General features: G+C 40.5%; 1 protein-coding gene across 1 annotated transcript; it reads right to left on the bottom strand.

Moving 5' to 3' along the window:
• On the bottom strand, positions 1 to 9,225 carry ddx54 (DEAD (Asp-Glu-Ala-Asp) box polypeptide 54). Its single transcript, XM_080755846.1, has 20 exons — positions 8,979 to 9,225; positions 7,908 to 8,031; positions 7,467 to 7,537; positions 7,167 to 7,355; positions 6,982 to 7,031; positions 6,846 to 6,887; positions 6,656 to 6,751; positions 6,214 to 6,335; positions 5,990 to 6,051; positions 5,606 to 5,737; positions 4,692 to 4,902; positions 4,193 to 4,324; positions 3,564 to 3,785; positions 3,319 to 3,392; positions 2,609 to 2,821; positions 1,888 to 2,039; positions 1,670 to 1,786; positions 1,453 to 1,557; positions 1,202 to 1,281; positions 1 to 635 (listed from the first exon to the last, which is right to left on the bottom strand). Exons 1-20 carry the CDS (start codon positions 9,093 to 9,095, stop codon positions 373 to 375), a joined length of 2,574 nt encoding a protein of 857 aa, XP_080611972.1. The 5' UTR covers positions 9,096 to 9,225; the 3' UTR covers positions 1 to 372.
• Between the last annotated feature and the right edge of the window lie 5,438 nt (positions 9,226 to 14,663).

Here is a 14,663-nt window from a genome sequence, read left to right on the forward strand (position 1 = left end):
TACTTGAATCACTTTATTTCCCATAATGAAACAACGTTCCATTTCCATGCTCTATGTATACAGGTAAATCCTCAGCTGTTTAGCAGTAAATATTCTTTGGGGCTGAAGTAATAGAAGCGTTTGTTGTTCATTGTGTTGCTCAAGTCAAAAACTTTACTTGTGTATGTCCTTTGAGCACTTTAAGAACTTTAAACCACATTCTTTCCATCCACAATGACATGTAAACGCACAACAGGGAATATTAATTGTGAATTTCAAAATTTGTAGTGGAAAGAAGAAACTATTAATCTCTCAACTTCCCAGCAAGTCTTCCATCATGTCAGCATACTGTAGATAACTGATTTCTCCATCTCATCTTTCTCTTGCTACACCCTAAAATTTCTTCTTCATTTTACCCTTCTTGTGGGCTCCACGCCCAAAGCCTGACTTCTTCACTTCTTGCAGCCTTTGTTTACCTTTGCCACGGAGGTTCTTGAGACCTCCGCCTTGCAAGAACTGACTCCTTTGTTGTTTCTTGCGCTGCTTTAGCATCTGTGCCTTGTTCTTTAACTCGGACCTAACTCTATTACTGCCATCTTTCTGTTGTGCTCCTGCAGGACCCGGTGCCTGGGGACCTCGGCGGGCTCGACCACGACCTGGCAGACAATTCATAAAGATATGTCAGATGCAGCGAACACAAGATGAGGAGGCATAATCATTGGGTATATAATAGTGGAAATGTGGAAATGAATCAATACGGATCGAAAAATCAATGTGATGCAAGTGCATTGGTTCATTCAGTGTGAATCAGATACAATTGACAGTTGAGTGTCTGCATCGGTAAAATACATGGTTACATCGATTTCTTTCATGTTGTATTTCACCCTATTCTGTGTTTCCGAGGCGCATTGAATGCACCACCCCCGTAACGGGGTTATTTTCTAAAGGCAGTAATCCAGTAACCTAAAGAAGTTACTTTAGAAAGTAACGATACCCAACACTGATAATGATAGCATGATTAAAGGATTACAATGAATGTGACTTTAGACTTTAGACCTGCGGTCGCTTCTCACCTTGGCTTTAAGGCGTCTTACTGGTGTTTAGGCAACGAAAAATAATCATACCATTCTTTCCATAAGATGCCTATGCTGATAAGAATTGTAGCAGGATCACCATTCATCTAAACCTATTGACATGGTTAAGACTGAAGATGCTCTCCTACCTCTCCCAGCTTGGTTCCCTCTCGTCTCTGTATCAGAGTCTCCATCATCCACTTTGTACTTCTTCTTCCACTCCTCATAACTGACACAGCATTAAAGTCATAACTCATTCCACGCATAATGACATAGCAGTGTCTGTGCAACATCATATCAGTACAGAAGCGATATAAAAAACAGTATTGATTATTACTACTGAATGCTAAAGCTAAGCGTGAAAATTTGCAACGTCATTGTTTAATGTCACAAAGGATACAAGTTCTTTTTGGTTTTAGAAACCACCTGTCCACTCTCTGTTTTTGTCTTCTTCTGGTCGTTTTCTTTTCCTGTACTTGTGACAAATCGCTTCTTCTTACGATCCCTGAAGTGAAAGACAAAAAGATTATATATATTTAAGAATATCAAAATGGAATATTGAGTAGGCTTAAAGCTGATGATTGACTGGGAGTGTACTGTACAAAAGATATGACTACCATTTCATCATATGTTTGTGCTGGTTTAGTCGGGCACCCTCATCTCCCATCATGTCCAGGACAGCCGAGGAGGCCTGCTGTTCAAACGCAGTACATTGTTCTCCTACCAAACTTAAGCTAATGGAATAAACCAAACAAGAAACAAAATGCATCAGACAAAATAAATAACTATAGGCACAGTGATCAACTCAAGGATGAGGATAACTACTGTACTTTACCCTCTCTCTGAGTTGAAGTCCTTGGGCTGGTAAGGGATGTAGTACTCTTCATCTTTGCCCTTTGGTCTGCTCTTCTTGCTTCCTGGCCTTTCCTCTTCAACGTACTCATGTGGTTTTCTCCTTTTTCCACCAACCACCTCTGAGAAGACTCCCTGCAGCCAAAAAGCAATTAGAAGCTCAAGAAGAAAGCTTGGTTAACTGAAATTTTAAATAATCAATGAAAATAAAAGTATAGCCTGTTCAGGGGGGGGAGGAACTGGGGGGATAGCGTGCATGTGTAGCGATCCACATGCGTTACACCCCCCTAGTGAGACCCTTCACTGTCAGGTGAAAAGAAGATGGTGGCTTGACAGCCCGGGTATCAGAGGAGACCCGAGGCTATCTTCACCCTCCCAATGACTTATTGTGGGGGTTAGCAAAGATGGAGTACTTTTATAGAGGCTGGGGAATTGGCTTTACTAAATTGGGACTTGAACTATTTGTCTGTCCTAAGATCTATGTTATTGAAAATTGCAATAAAATGATTTTGAAAAGAAAGAAAATAAAGATTATCATATTAAATCGATTATACAATGACAATCAGAGATGCCAATATTTATGTTGTAGGCTGGCCCTTCATTATTGGCTTTTTCAGCTCATTATAGCCTTAATTAAAAAACAAACAAAAAACACATAAGATCAAACTAAAGGATTCTGCCAGTTTATACCGACAGGTTCTTACCTGTAGAGACTCCTCTTCCTCCTCGCTGTTCTGCTCACCAGGGTCACAAGTCGAGGTGCTAGGGATAGGGACCCGGTGGAGCCTGCTTTCTGCAGCCTGGCTCGCTCTCTTCCTGCTAAACTTGTCCACCAGTCGCTTGTCTTTTGACCGCTTGGCTCGCATGACCTCGCCGGCCTTACCGGTCTTACTGCTAGAGTTGATTTCAAAGATGGTCTACAGGACGCAAGCAAACACACCTTCTGGTTAGAGTCGGCCTACAACCCATTCCACAGTAGGGATGCAACGGTCCATGTGATGGAAGTATAAAATAACACGGGTTAACGGATTTCATGTATGAAACATTTTTAATAATATATGTTTGAGTGGTGCAACCACTCCTACAACCAGCAATGTCTGTGTCTACCTATGTGTCTTGTGTCTACCTATGTGGCCATGAGCACGAGTATATGCCTATTAGTACCAGTAGGGGCACTGTGCCACAAACAGAGAGAGATAGTGCTGCTCTGTTGCCTGCTAATGAGAGAGAGCGAGAGGAGGAGGAGGAGGGGGGGGGGAGAGGGGAGTTGCACCACTCAGTTCACACGGGTGTGATTTTTTTAAACACACTTCTCATTTGATTAATTGATAAAAATAATTGCTATGAAAATAATAGTTGCAGGCAGCCCTAAAGTCAGCCCACAACACATTCCACAGGATGGCAAAAAACTCACTGATTTGGCCTTGTAAGTTTTGATGGAATCCACCATTTGGAGGTGCTCAAGTTCCATTTTTTCCAACCCTGACCCTGAAATGAAACAATAAAGTAGTTTTAAAGAATAAATAAATAAAACAAATAAACAAATAAAATAAAACACTCATGACAAACGCAGAGAAACGCTAATCCGAGTAATATTATTAACACAGACATTTTCATCATGACCTTCCAACAAAAATAATATAATCATCCTATCCTTACCTAAAAGCGGGTGAACAGCCATAGTGGACAGGTCTATGTTTTTGACCCGTTTGAAGGACTCAGCCGAGGGACTTGGTCGGGACTTGAGATACTGCTTGTAGGCATTGCTTGAGACCTGCCGGGTGTTCTGCAGGTCAAGGGAGTTCTCGTGGGCTATGATCAGATGAGATCCTTCATCGTCCAGGACACTTTGGGGGACTCGCCCAAACACACCATCTGAAGCTGGACAAAGGGACAGAGGTTTGTGTTGGATGGAGCGGTGGAGGGTTATAATAACAAACCTTTTAGTAGAGCTGGGCAATAGTACAGTATATCATTATTATATCGATGTGTGTGATGAGAGACTAGATATCAGGTGATTTTGGATTTCGTAATATCACGATGTGGTTTTGCTGGGTAAGGTTTTAATTATATAATATTGAAATATAAAAAAATATATATATGATGTACACGCTCACAGCACATCGCGATCAGACGCATTGTGAGCTTGTACATAATATAATATAGGTTTGCTATTTTTGAGAAGACTTTTATTAAATTAAAAATAATTTTGGCCCGATCACACAGACCTACTTTCTACGTTCCTATTTAAAAGAACTCAACTATAAGTTCTACATGGGTAGGCTTACCATTTGTGTGTTCTGGTGTGGCCATTTGAATGGGTCTGCCAAGGAAGAGATGAAGGTCATAGACAAATGGCACTTCATCCGGGCACACCAGACTGTAGGCTATGCCACTGCGTCCTGCACGTGCCACACGACCTGTAACGTGTAAAGGATAGACAAAAGATGACCATATATCGTAATCACAATTTAAAAGCTGCATTGTGGGTGTTTCAACAGATCATAGGTGCTTAGAATTGGTCCGGATTTTCACGAAATGCTATTAGAAGAAAAGGGGGGGGGGGGGGGGACAGACAACATGGACAGCTGGCATGTGTATATATTGGTTGCCGTTATGTCTCAAGGAAACATTCATAACTTGGTCATCAAACCTTTTTTACTGAATGTTCAGATAAAGTAAACATCAAGTTAAAGTCATATAGCTTTAGACACTGTCAGTGTAAGAAAGTATTGAGCAAAAACATAAACATAATAATAATGTCTGCATTGTGTTTGGGTCACCCACCGACTCTGTGCAAGAAGAGTTTGGGCTTGGAAGGGAAGTTGTAATTGATGACATTGTCCAGCAGGGGGATATCTATACCACGAGCTGCAACATCTGTCACAATAAGAACCATAGCCTTCCGGTGGACAAATTTTCCTATGTTGATCTTTCTGGCAGTCTGGTCCAGGGCACTGTAGATATAGGCACACTCCACACCTTCTGACGACAGCAGCTGCACATCAACACAAAAAGCAGCTTAAAGGCAAAAGGCAGTAAGGCACACCCAAAAATCATGATCGATCTATAAATTCAAGGAATCACTGTATATGTCTGTCCTTTGCATATCTCGATCGACTTCACACTTGGCAGGTGTATTGCTGAGCAGTGAGCACCCGAAAGAGGGCAGAGTTGATAGGACACTTCAAGTATCCATATCACAGACTAGTTCTCGAGAATGCTGTATGAGACACTTCAGGGTAGGACTACAACGGTTAATCAAACTAATCAATCGATTTAATCAACTATAAGAAAAAAAACGATTTGAATAAAATAATTGATTTTCCAAAATAGCTAAATTAGCCCATCTATAAAAACTAGGTAGATTGGCAGTTTTGCAACAAAGTAAAAAATAAAGTATAATATTAATAAGTGGTTAATCCATGCAATTTAGTCGATTAATTAAACAAATCAATTATTTTGCAATGATTGAACGCACTTCTCGATTACTTGATTAATCTAAAAATAAAGTAGCCCTACTTCCGGGGCAAAGCAATGGGCCAGTCTGAACGGGCACACATTTCTAATGGACATGCACTGTGAACAGCCACTGCACTAGTTATCTCATAACTCTGTAAACATCTTGTACGACTGTATTTAGTTGGAGGAGGTTGCATTCTAAACAAGATTGAATAGCTATAAACTAGTATGACACCAACCTCTCTGACGTACTCTACGTGGTGTTTGGTGGCAACAAACACCACGGTCTGCTCCTGGGGTTTCACCACATTTCTCAAAAGATGCAGGAGTAGCGCTGGCTTGTCATCTATACGCAGATTGAAGAATGACAGCTGTGGGGAGACGAGAAATGAAGACATGAGGGAGCGGTGAGTTTGCAACAAATGAGATATTAACATAACTACCAGTTATCATCATGCACTGAAGAACCCGCAATGGTAGCAAGCATGGTGTTCCACCTGGTACTGCTTCACACTTCTGTGTCATTATGTCAATCATATTTTAGAAAATACTGGTTTCAATTTTAAGAAAATGTGACAAATTGCCTTCTATATCTATAATGTTTAGTTTGCCATTCCCTTTACCTTCAGCTGCTCATTTAGTTTAGTGTCCACATCCAAACGAACCAGCACTGGTTCTGTCAGCCCTGGGAACAAAAACAATTTGATTATCCCCTTGTCTTCCAACACAACACGTTTAATTTTAACACACAAGGATGGTTTGTGCTACAATTAAAAAAGAAATGCCTGTGCCATAACCATTAGACATGTTGTATGAACCAAATATCAGAACATAATGAAAGTCATACCTGCTCTAGCAAACTCCACGATTAGTTTGGGCAAAGTGGCAGAGAACAACATCGTTTGTCTGGTTTCTGGAAGTCTACGGATGATCTCCGTAAGCTGTTCAGCAAAACCCATCTCAAACAGTCTAATAGGAAAAGGTATTCAATTATATGATAGAGCCTTTTCAGTCCCCGTGAAAACCACAGCAAAGAGGACCCCACCCTCCCCATTCTTCAAAACCAGCCTCTTTTCCCAGCTTAGGGCTACTCCCCACCCCTCTTGGTTTTACCTTTAGGCAAAAAAAAATATTTTTTCCTCTTACATAAATATTATTTATTAATTTATTTCCATTTCTTCCCCAAGTTAAATTGATTTGAGTACTTCTAAAAGAGCTATATAAATCTGAGGCATTACTATTATTACACATCGGCATATAATTCAGTAATAGCAGAACTAATTTCTTACCTGTCAGCTTCATCAAATACCACATACTCCACACCATGTAGTTTCAAGTTCATATCCCTGATAACATGCATCAGCCGACCGGGGGTACCGATGATTCTGCAGTAAGATTAACGATAATACATAAACATAGGGCAGAGGAGCCTATATTGACTGGAATTGCACAAAATATCCATGCTTCAACGCTACTTACATGTCTGGGTTTTCATGAAGAGCAGCAAACTGATCATCCATGCTAAAGAAAGAAAGAAAAGAGAGAAAATACATTTAGACCCTTCATGGTGGGACAAAGGAATGATTTTCAAGTCAGACTCTCAGAGGCAACCCACCTATCTCCACCAAGGATCAAAGCTGTCTTGAGGCCTGTGAATTTTCCCAACTGCAAAGCCAAAATAAATGTTAAGCAATTTGGAGGTGGCAGCAAAAACACATGTATTTAAAAATGTCACAAGTGCTCTTTAAGAGAAAACACTAAGCTAGAACAAAGCTAAAAGAACATAATATTGTTACTGACCTCTTTGGTGAACTTCATGGTCTGCAAGGCCAGCTCTCTGGTGGGGGACAGGATAAGGGCCCGTGCTCCTGTTTGAGCTTGAGGGGCTTTCAGCTTCTCAAACATGGGTATCAGGAAGGCAGCCGTCTTACCACTACCAGTCCGTGCCATGGCTACTAAATCCTTACCATCCAAAATCACTGGGATGGTCTATAGAGGGCAAAGAGAATAATGTGGAATAAAATACTGTTGCATTTGTAGTCACTAAAGTGTGCAATGCGGGAAATCAAAGTGTCATAAACTGACAAGTCATTGACTAACCTTCCGCTGGATTGGGGTTGGCACTTTGTAACCCTTCCTCATGACTCCTTTAAAGACGGGGTAACTGAGACCTGAAATGATACAAGTTTATTCAATACCGTCTATATGCTCCACAATTATTAAGATAGTAAAGAGTTGTAAATTAACTACAGGAGTTGTCATCATAAACAACATATTTTTATTCTGTGTCCTGGCTGCCATGCCTCTTTTTGTTGTAGGGTCCAGAGACTTGTAGATCAGCTATTTTCACAATATTTATTTGTGGAACGTAATTCTGCAAATGCTACAATTCCAAGTCCTTGCCAGTTGAAATATTCTGTACTGAATCTAATTAAATCTAACCTTTTCTTTATTTTATTTTTTAATTGAGCTAATATGTATCGTTTTGGGGATCCATTTTTGACACTGATCTAAATGTATGTTGTGCTCAGGCCATATTACCCATGGACTGAAATCCTCCCGACTTCTTTTTCTTCTTGTTCTGGGCTCTGACCAGCTCTCTGGTGTCAGGTTCCACATCGGACAGACAGTCGGCCGTTGGGAACTGAGGCAACTTCCTTCCGAGCTGAAAAAAAGAAATTGTATTACAATCATATTCCGTTTAATTTGTCACATCACAGGTGTGTAAAGCAGCGGGTGAGAGACAGGGGGAAATGGAAAGACAGAAACAGGTTAAATAGATAGAACACATTTTGAAATATTATATTATATTAGTAATGCAGTTGGGGGGGGGAAGTAGCAGCAGTTTCTTAAGCTGTTGTTTTATAGTCTCTAATTCTCAATCAAGCACTCTGAGCCCCCCACCACACATATCAAAAAAGGTTACTTTTTGGCCAAAAGGGGATTATATTCCACCGAGAAAAACCTATTTTATTACTTTTAATTTAAACCCTCATAGAGAATATTTTTCCTCCGGTGAAAAGAAAATCCCTTTCTGCCCAAAAAGAACATTTTATACGTGGTGGGGGGCTCAGAGTGCATCCACTAAGGAAAGTAGGCTTTATAATGACAACCCACCTTTGTATTGGTGAGAAGCCAAAACGTTATTTTTATTTACTCTAAAGACGAGGCTGGTCTGCATTTATGCGAGCCCCGGAAGTCATCGGTAACATAGCTCTAAATGGCCAACGGCATTATAGCTATGGACCAGAGCTAGGTCTGGACTAGAGCACTTTGTACAGCATGGAAAGGTAAAGAAGAACACACACACACACACACACACACACACACACACACACACACACAGTTAAAAACCCACCTCAGGCAGGCAGTGTTCAACACTCAACAGGAGAAGTTAACAGCAACATGTCAGTCAGCTGTTATTACCACAGCTGTTATTACCAGGTAATAACATGAGGAACAGAGGACAAGACAATACAACAAATAAAAAGTAACCATGTCACATAAGAGTCATAGTACAAACACTCATATTTCGTTAAAACAGCCCAACGCGCGATTCGTGTTGTTGAGGTTCCGTTTTCTAAATAAATAATTAGTTAAAAGTACGCTTACATTATCATCGTCCTTAATTTCGGCAGCAAGTTCGAAATCTCCATCTGAATCGGCCTCAGCGTCTCTACGGCCGTTAGGTTTCCTTTTCTTTGTCAGTTTCTTCTTTCTCTGAGCCATACTTCCACTAGCAACGGTTTTCTATCTTTAAAAAGATACGTAACACACGCTCGACTTAACAAATTAAGAATAAACAGACAAAGTTTTAGCTAAACAATTTCAACACACGACAACACAGTGCGCAGACATTTTGTTTTTACACAAACACGTGTCCTGACTTCCTTGGAGGTGGGTTATCCAACGTCGCAGTGCAGTGAGTGCACTACCGCCAACTACTGTTTAGGAGGAGTGCTCTACAAGCCATTATAAAAAACAAAAGCACAACCCATCAAATAAATACCGTTATATTCCATTATAATTACTACAATCAGTCATAAAGTATGGATAAATACATCAAAATAGACGGTTTTGTCATCTCAATGACCATGCATGCTAACCTGACGCTGCCAGATCCAAGAAGCTTGCTACACAAGTTTGTTTCACAGCCCCATCTGGCAGAGTCAGGTTACATGCATGCAGCTTCTACTTCTACTACTAATAAATAGTGTGATATTCTCCGACAAATAATACCGGCTCAGTCCATATTTGCTTGGCTTTTTCATCACCCTTTTATCCACTGAAAAAAAAACATCTAGATTCAACAGCTAAATCTTAGCAGAGTTGCAATTATTCTAACCAAGTGAAAATAAAGGACCACACCAGATGTTTAGCCTATTGACGATGATTCATGTCATGAATCACTTTACACTTGACATGTAATGCTGACCATTTCCCCAAACATACCAATATTTCATTACTTGAGGAAGTCACCATGGGTTCCGTTAGGTTACAGGTTTTCATTTACTTACGTTACTTTAGGAATACCAGGCCACCCAGTTCCGCCGACCGTACGCCCGGGGCGAGTTGGTAAAGGGGCGACTCGTTTGGTATTCAATCATTTCTCTGTGCTGTGAGGAATAAACAAGCAGGACATTGTCTTATTGCATAACGTATTCTGAAGTGACTACATGGGACATTTTAGCTGTCTGCCCATCCATGCAATTATGCTTATGCTGCTGGAACAGATCGGCACATGATAATAAATGCAAACATACTGTATAGGCCTACAAGAGATTTTAAAACGGACAGAAAGTTCCAGGAAGCAAAATATAACGTGACATCTTTAGGATTTAAAAAAAGAAAGAAATCCCATCCAATCATATTTTAGACACACGATTGCCTATGACAACCACTAGGCCAATACAGGGTAGGATTATATCATGGTTGTCATGCTTAAATTAATGGGAAGTCATTGTCATCTCTCATTCTCCCAACAAAAATAATGGGATAAAATGGAGCATGCTTCTAATGTTTTATGCCCTACACAATGTCTCTCTTTCAAAATCCATACAGAATATTGTATCATAATCTGACATATATGCAAAACTGTTCCCATAGTTGAAGAGATCAGAATAATGGCTAACCATAAAATATATATAGCCCTACTGTATATCCCTTACTTCATTCTAGATGTTGTCACTTTTTCCACACACTATCTATGCAGTTTGTGAGATAAAGCTTTATTTGGTCTCTCAAAGTTGACAGTGGTGAAGGTAATCAAGACATAAAAAGCCCCTATCTTATTAGCTTTAATGGTGTTATTGCTTCTTACAGTAGGCATACACTAACCAATTTTGCAATGACATGATTCAGTCATATGATTATGTCATATGTCATTTAGAACCCTAACCAAAAAGGTATGGGTTTGCTGTTGACAACATTGTGTGAAATTCCATTGGAAAGTAACTTAAACACTTTCTATTTAGACCGACAAGTGTTCCTTTTTCAGCTATCCAGTGGAAATGTGTCCTTTGGGTGATAACATGGCTCACTAATACAGCAGCCAAAACATGTAATGTGTCCTGTTTGAAGTCATTGGGCTCATGGGCTGATGTGCAGTAAATAAGTCAACACCATGGCAACCAGCCTTGACTCTAGAGCTTATGCCATTCATATTCCATTACAAAACAGTGGCCACTGTGGCCAAGAGCCAAATCTGTTGGGGAGTGATGAGTGGTGTGGGCTTATTCACACGCAAAAGGTGCAGATCGAAAGCCACCTGCTGTAGGGGATCAGCTTTCGTTCAGGCGATTTAGGTAATACTGTACAGTGTACTGTACACTGTAAAGTCTGGAGCGTTACTTTCACTCTACTTGTACACTCTCTCTTCAAATAACACTCCGGACTTCAGCCTTCAGATTGAAACCAATGTGCCACATCAGTGGTCCATCTCCCTTTCTACATCATATTTCTAATGGCAATTTATCTTATGTACTCGTATGTATTCTTGTGGCTGGTGTGTATCATTGTGGGCTAGATGTCTGAGAATATAAAATATAAAATAAAATAAAATATATAATAAAAAAGTACAAAGACATGCACATCCAACCCAAACTTGGGCAGGTGCCGAGCAGTGAGTAGTTTACAAAGATAAAAAATGAAGACGCTCGCACACTGTGGGCTCCGATGCTAGTGATAAGTGCCTTTATTTGCACAAATAGGTGACTGTGCAGCCACAGCCAAAGCCAGGGGTAGCCTACAAGCCGTACAAATATACACAGGAAATCATCATACACAATTTGAATTGCAGCCACCCGTAAGCGCTCTTTGAGACCAGTTTTGAAGGAGTCTTCACATTTCTTAATGGCTGTTGGTAGGGCGTTCCGCATTTTAGTGTCATAAAAAGGAGCTAAATTAATTTAACCCCTTGTTTGAGCCGAATCTGGGTTGCACTCCTTCTGGTGTTGTGATTGTGGACTTCGTTGTTGAGAGTCGAGGGCCGAACCAACAATCTTACAATTCAATTCCCACTTCCCAATATTCTAATATTCTGTGTGTGGCACAGATGCTGAAGCCTTAGAGATTATGGGGGATGTTTTAATAAAGAGATTGTTGAACTGATGGTTCATAATGCTCAGCCTTTAAGTGGGAGTTAAATATTCTTCCACTGTAACTATGTCAATTTAATTATTTATCAACCACACTTAAAAGACTGGCCTCAAGCTCAACTAAGCTTTTAAAAATAGTCCAACCATCCAATTAGTATCAAAAGCCATAGTAGCATTGCAGGCGGGCATGGTCACTGGCAAGGCTTCAGATGGTGGTTTTTAGCCCCATTAGTGCATTAGTGGCGGGGCTCTAAGGATGGCTGTCAGTCAGTCTGTCTGTCAGTCTGTCTATCTGCCAGTCCAGCCAACACTTTATACCTAAACAAGACATCTCAAAATTATACTGGCTGGTTTGCTGTGCACCTTCATGCTGCTTCAGCTTTTTTTGGTTCCAAAATGAGTTGGAGGGACCTATTATTTATGAAAATGACATATTCTAACGCAACATCCAATCAACTCCAACTTGGAAATGCACATTGAGGGGCCTCTTGAGCACACCTCCAACTTCTGCCCATTGGGGCCACCACAAACACAAAACATTTAACCGTATTGCAAACATATCTCGTAGACAATCTATTTCCCCCCACAGCTTCCTCGGGTCTGGATGGAAACCCATTGTACAGCTCTGATGTTGACCTTGATATTGTTGACCTTTGGTCTTTGTAAATGTGCTTTATAAATAAAGTTTGATTTGGTTTGATTTGATATACATTATACAGCTCTCAGGCCATGCTCTGGTTTTGGGCCCATTGGCTGAACATGGAAGTGCCACCGATGATGGCAGATGGCAAAAGGGCCCTGGGTCATATACCCCTAGGCTCCTGGGCAGAGACACAGAGTGGCCATGTGCAATATATCCAGTCACTGATTGGTCCATGCCTCTCTGGCTCCCATGGGCTAATAAGAAGCTGTAAGGGACAGTGCAGTCGACAGGCTTGAAAACATTATGTTACTGAGTATATTCCCTGGCTCCTTCCCCCATGGCTTATGATGGCTTGCTTATAAATGTAAACCCTGACATGTTATACACAATTAATCCTTAATTGTAAGATGCATCTATTTTGCATTTGAGGTGTCTGAAGTTGATTTAATTGTATTAATGTGTTTTACTGATCAAAGCATGACTCTTTCATGTTTTGGTCAAGGAGAGAATTATTTAATACTGTACTTGAATTCTTCTACATAAATGCACACGTACTACATACTGTACATTCATATAAATTCCAATCCTCCAGCCTCAGTGTGATTTAAACTGCACTAAGCCAAATTCAAAAGTGCTTATATTTTCACAAGTGAAGCCAAGCCTTTGGCAGAGAAGTCCCCAGCTTCGCTGCAAGGAGGATCTAGCTTTGCGGTCCCTTTACTGGAAAACTGCAGAGGCACATACAGCCGGTCAAACTTTCAATTACTTGACATTCTGGGTGCTGAAAGGCAGTTTCCCTTAGAGCCTTGAGCAGTTAATCTTACAGCTAGCACCAGCATTAAGGCGATAATCACAGCACATGTGACAAAAGCACAAAAACAGTCCGGGGGACACTAAAGAGACCCTACCAGCTAATATGACCGCGCATCAAAGTGACGAAAACCCACCCTAACTGCTCTGGATGCAATTAGCATAGCCTACTGTAGTTTTGTTTTGATTTAGCAGCATTGCCCATGTTGTGTAGAGTATTGTACAGTAACATTGTTGGATTAATGCTCGTTAACACTGTTGAAAACCCACTGGACTGTGCTTAATACACAAGACTTAATGACCTTCAGTTCCATCTCTGCTAGTACTCTTTTACCATACATGGGGGATGTGTGACAGTGTGGATGACAGAATTAAAGACCATGGAGCAGAATTATGTTTACATGCAGTATGTTCTCCTCATCTCTCCTGTTGCGTCCTTTTGGTTTATGCGACGCAGTAACATCCCCAGTGTTAACCACGTAATCCCTATTTTATACATCATTGTACGATGGTTCTTGAGTGGTGAAAATAGCCGATGTACAAGCTCACAATGTGACACATTGAGAGCTTGTAAATTGGATTATTGTCACAATTTAAAGGATCACTTCACCACTTTTCAACCAATGTTCATATAATAGGTCCTCACTAATAATCATGATAAAATGGCACAATTTCTTTCTACTCAGTCTGTGTCTCATATGAGGGCTGAGGGCTGTCATCATCGATGGGGAATCCAAGCTAATAGAAACTGCAGGCTTTCTAGTCCTGAAAAGTTGCAACGCGAAAATGGAAGCCATCGTTCTCACGATAATATAATTCTAAACATTTTTGTAAAAAAACAATTCTGCCTAACGATGATGTGGACGGGTTTCTGAACTGCCAACAGCCCTCCTATGAGACACAGACAAAAACAATTGTGCCATTTTATCATGATTATTAGTGAGGACCATTTATATGAAGATTGGTTGAAAAGTGGTGCAGGTGAAGTGGTCCTTTATTCATCTTTCGGGAAATGTTCGAAAACAAATTCACCTGTATAAATGACACGCCTGAAATAAGGACGCCGGGTGAAGTGTGAGAGTGTACAAATGGAACCAAATGGACCCACAGGTTCTATTTGGTTCCATTTCTCTGAGTTAAATTCTCTCGTCTTCTGTTTTCATAATTGCAGTCTCATCAAGAATTTAAAGACAGCCTCAGAGCTTTCTCTATTTCTGTCACTCTGTACTCAGCACGCCAGGGGACTTA

The sequence above is a fragment of the Protomyctophum bolini genome, assembly GCF_963924005.1.
Source record: "Protomyctophum bolini genome assembly, chromosome: 22".
Classification (NCBI taxonomy): Eukaryota; Metazoa; Chordata; class Actinopteri; order Myctophiformes; family Myctophidae; genus Protomyctophum; species Protomyctophum bolini.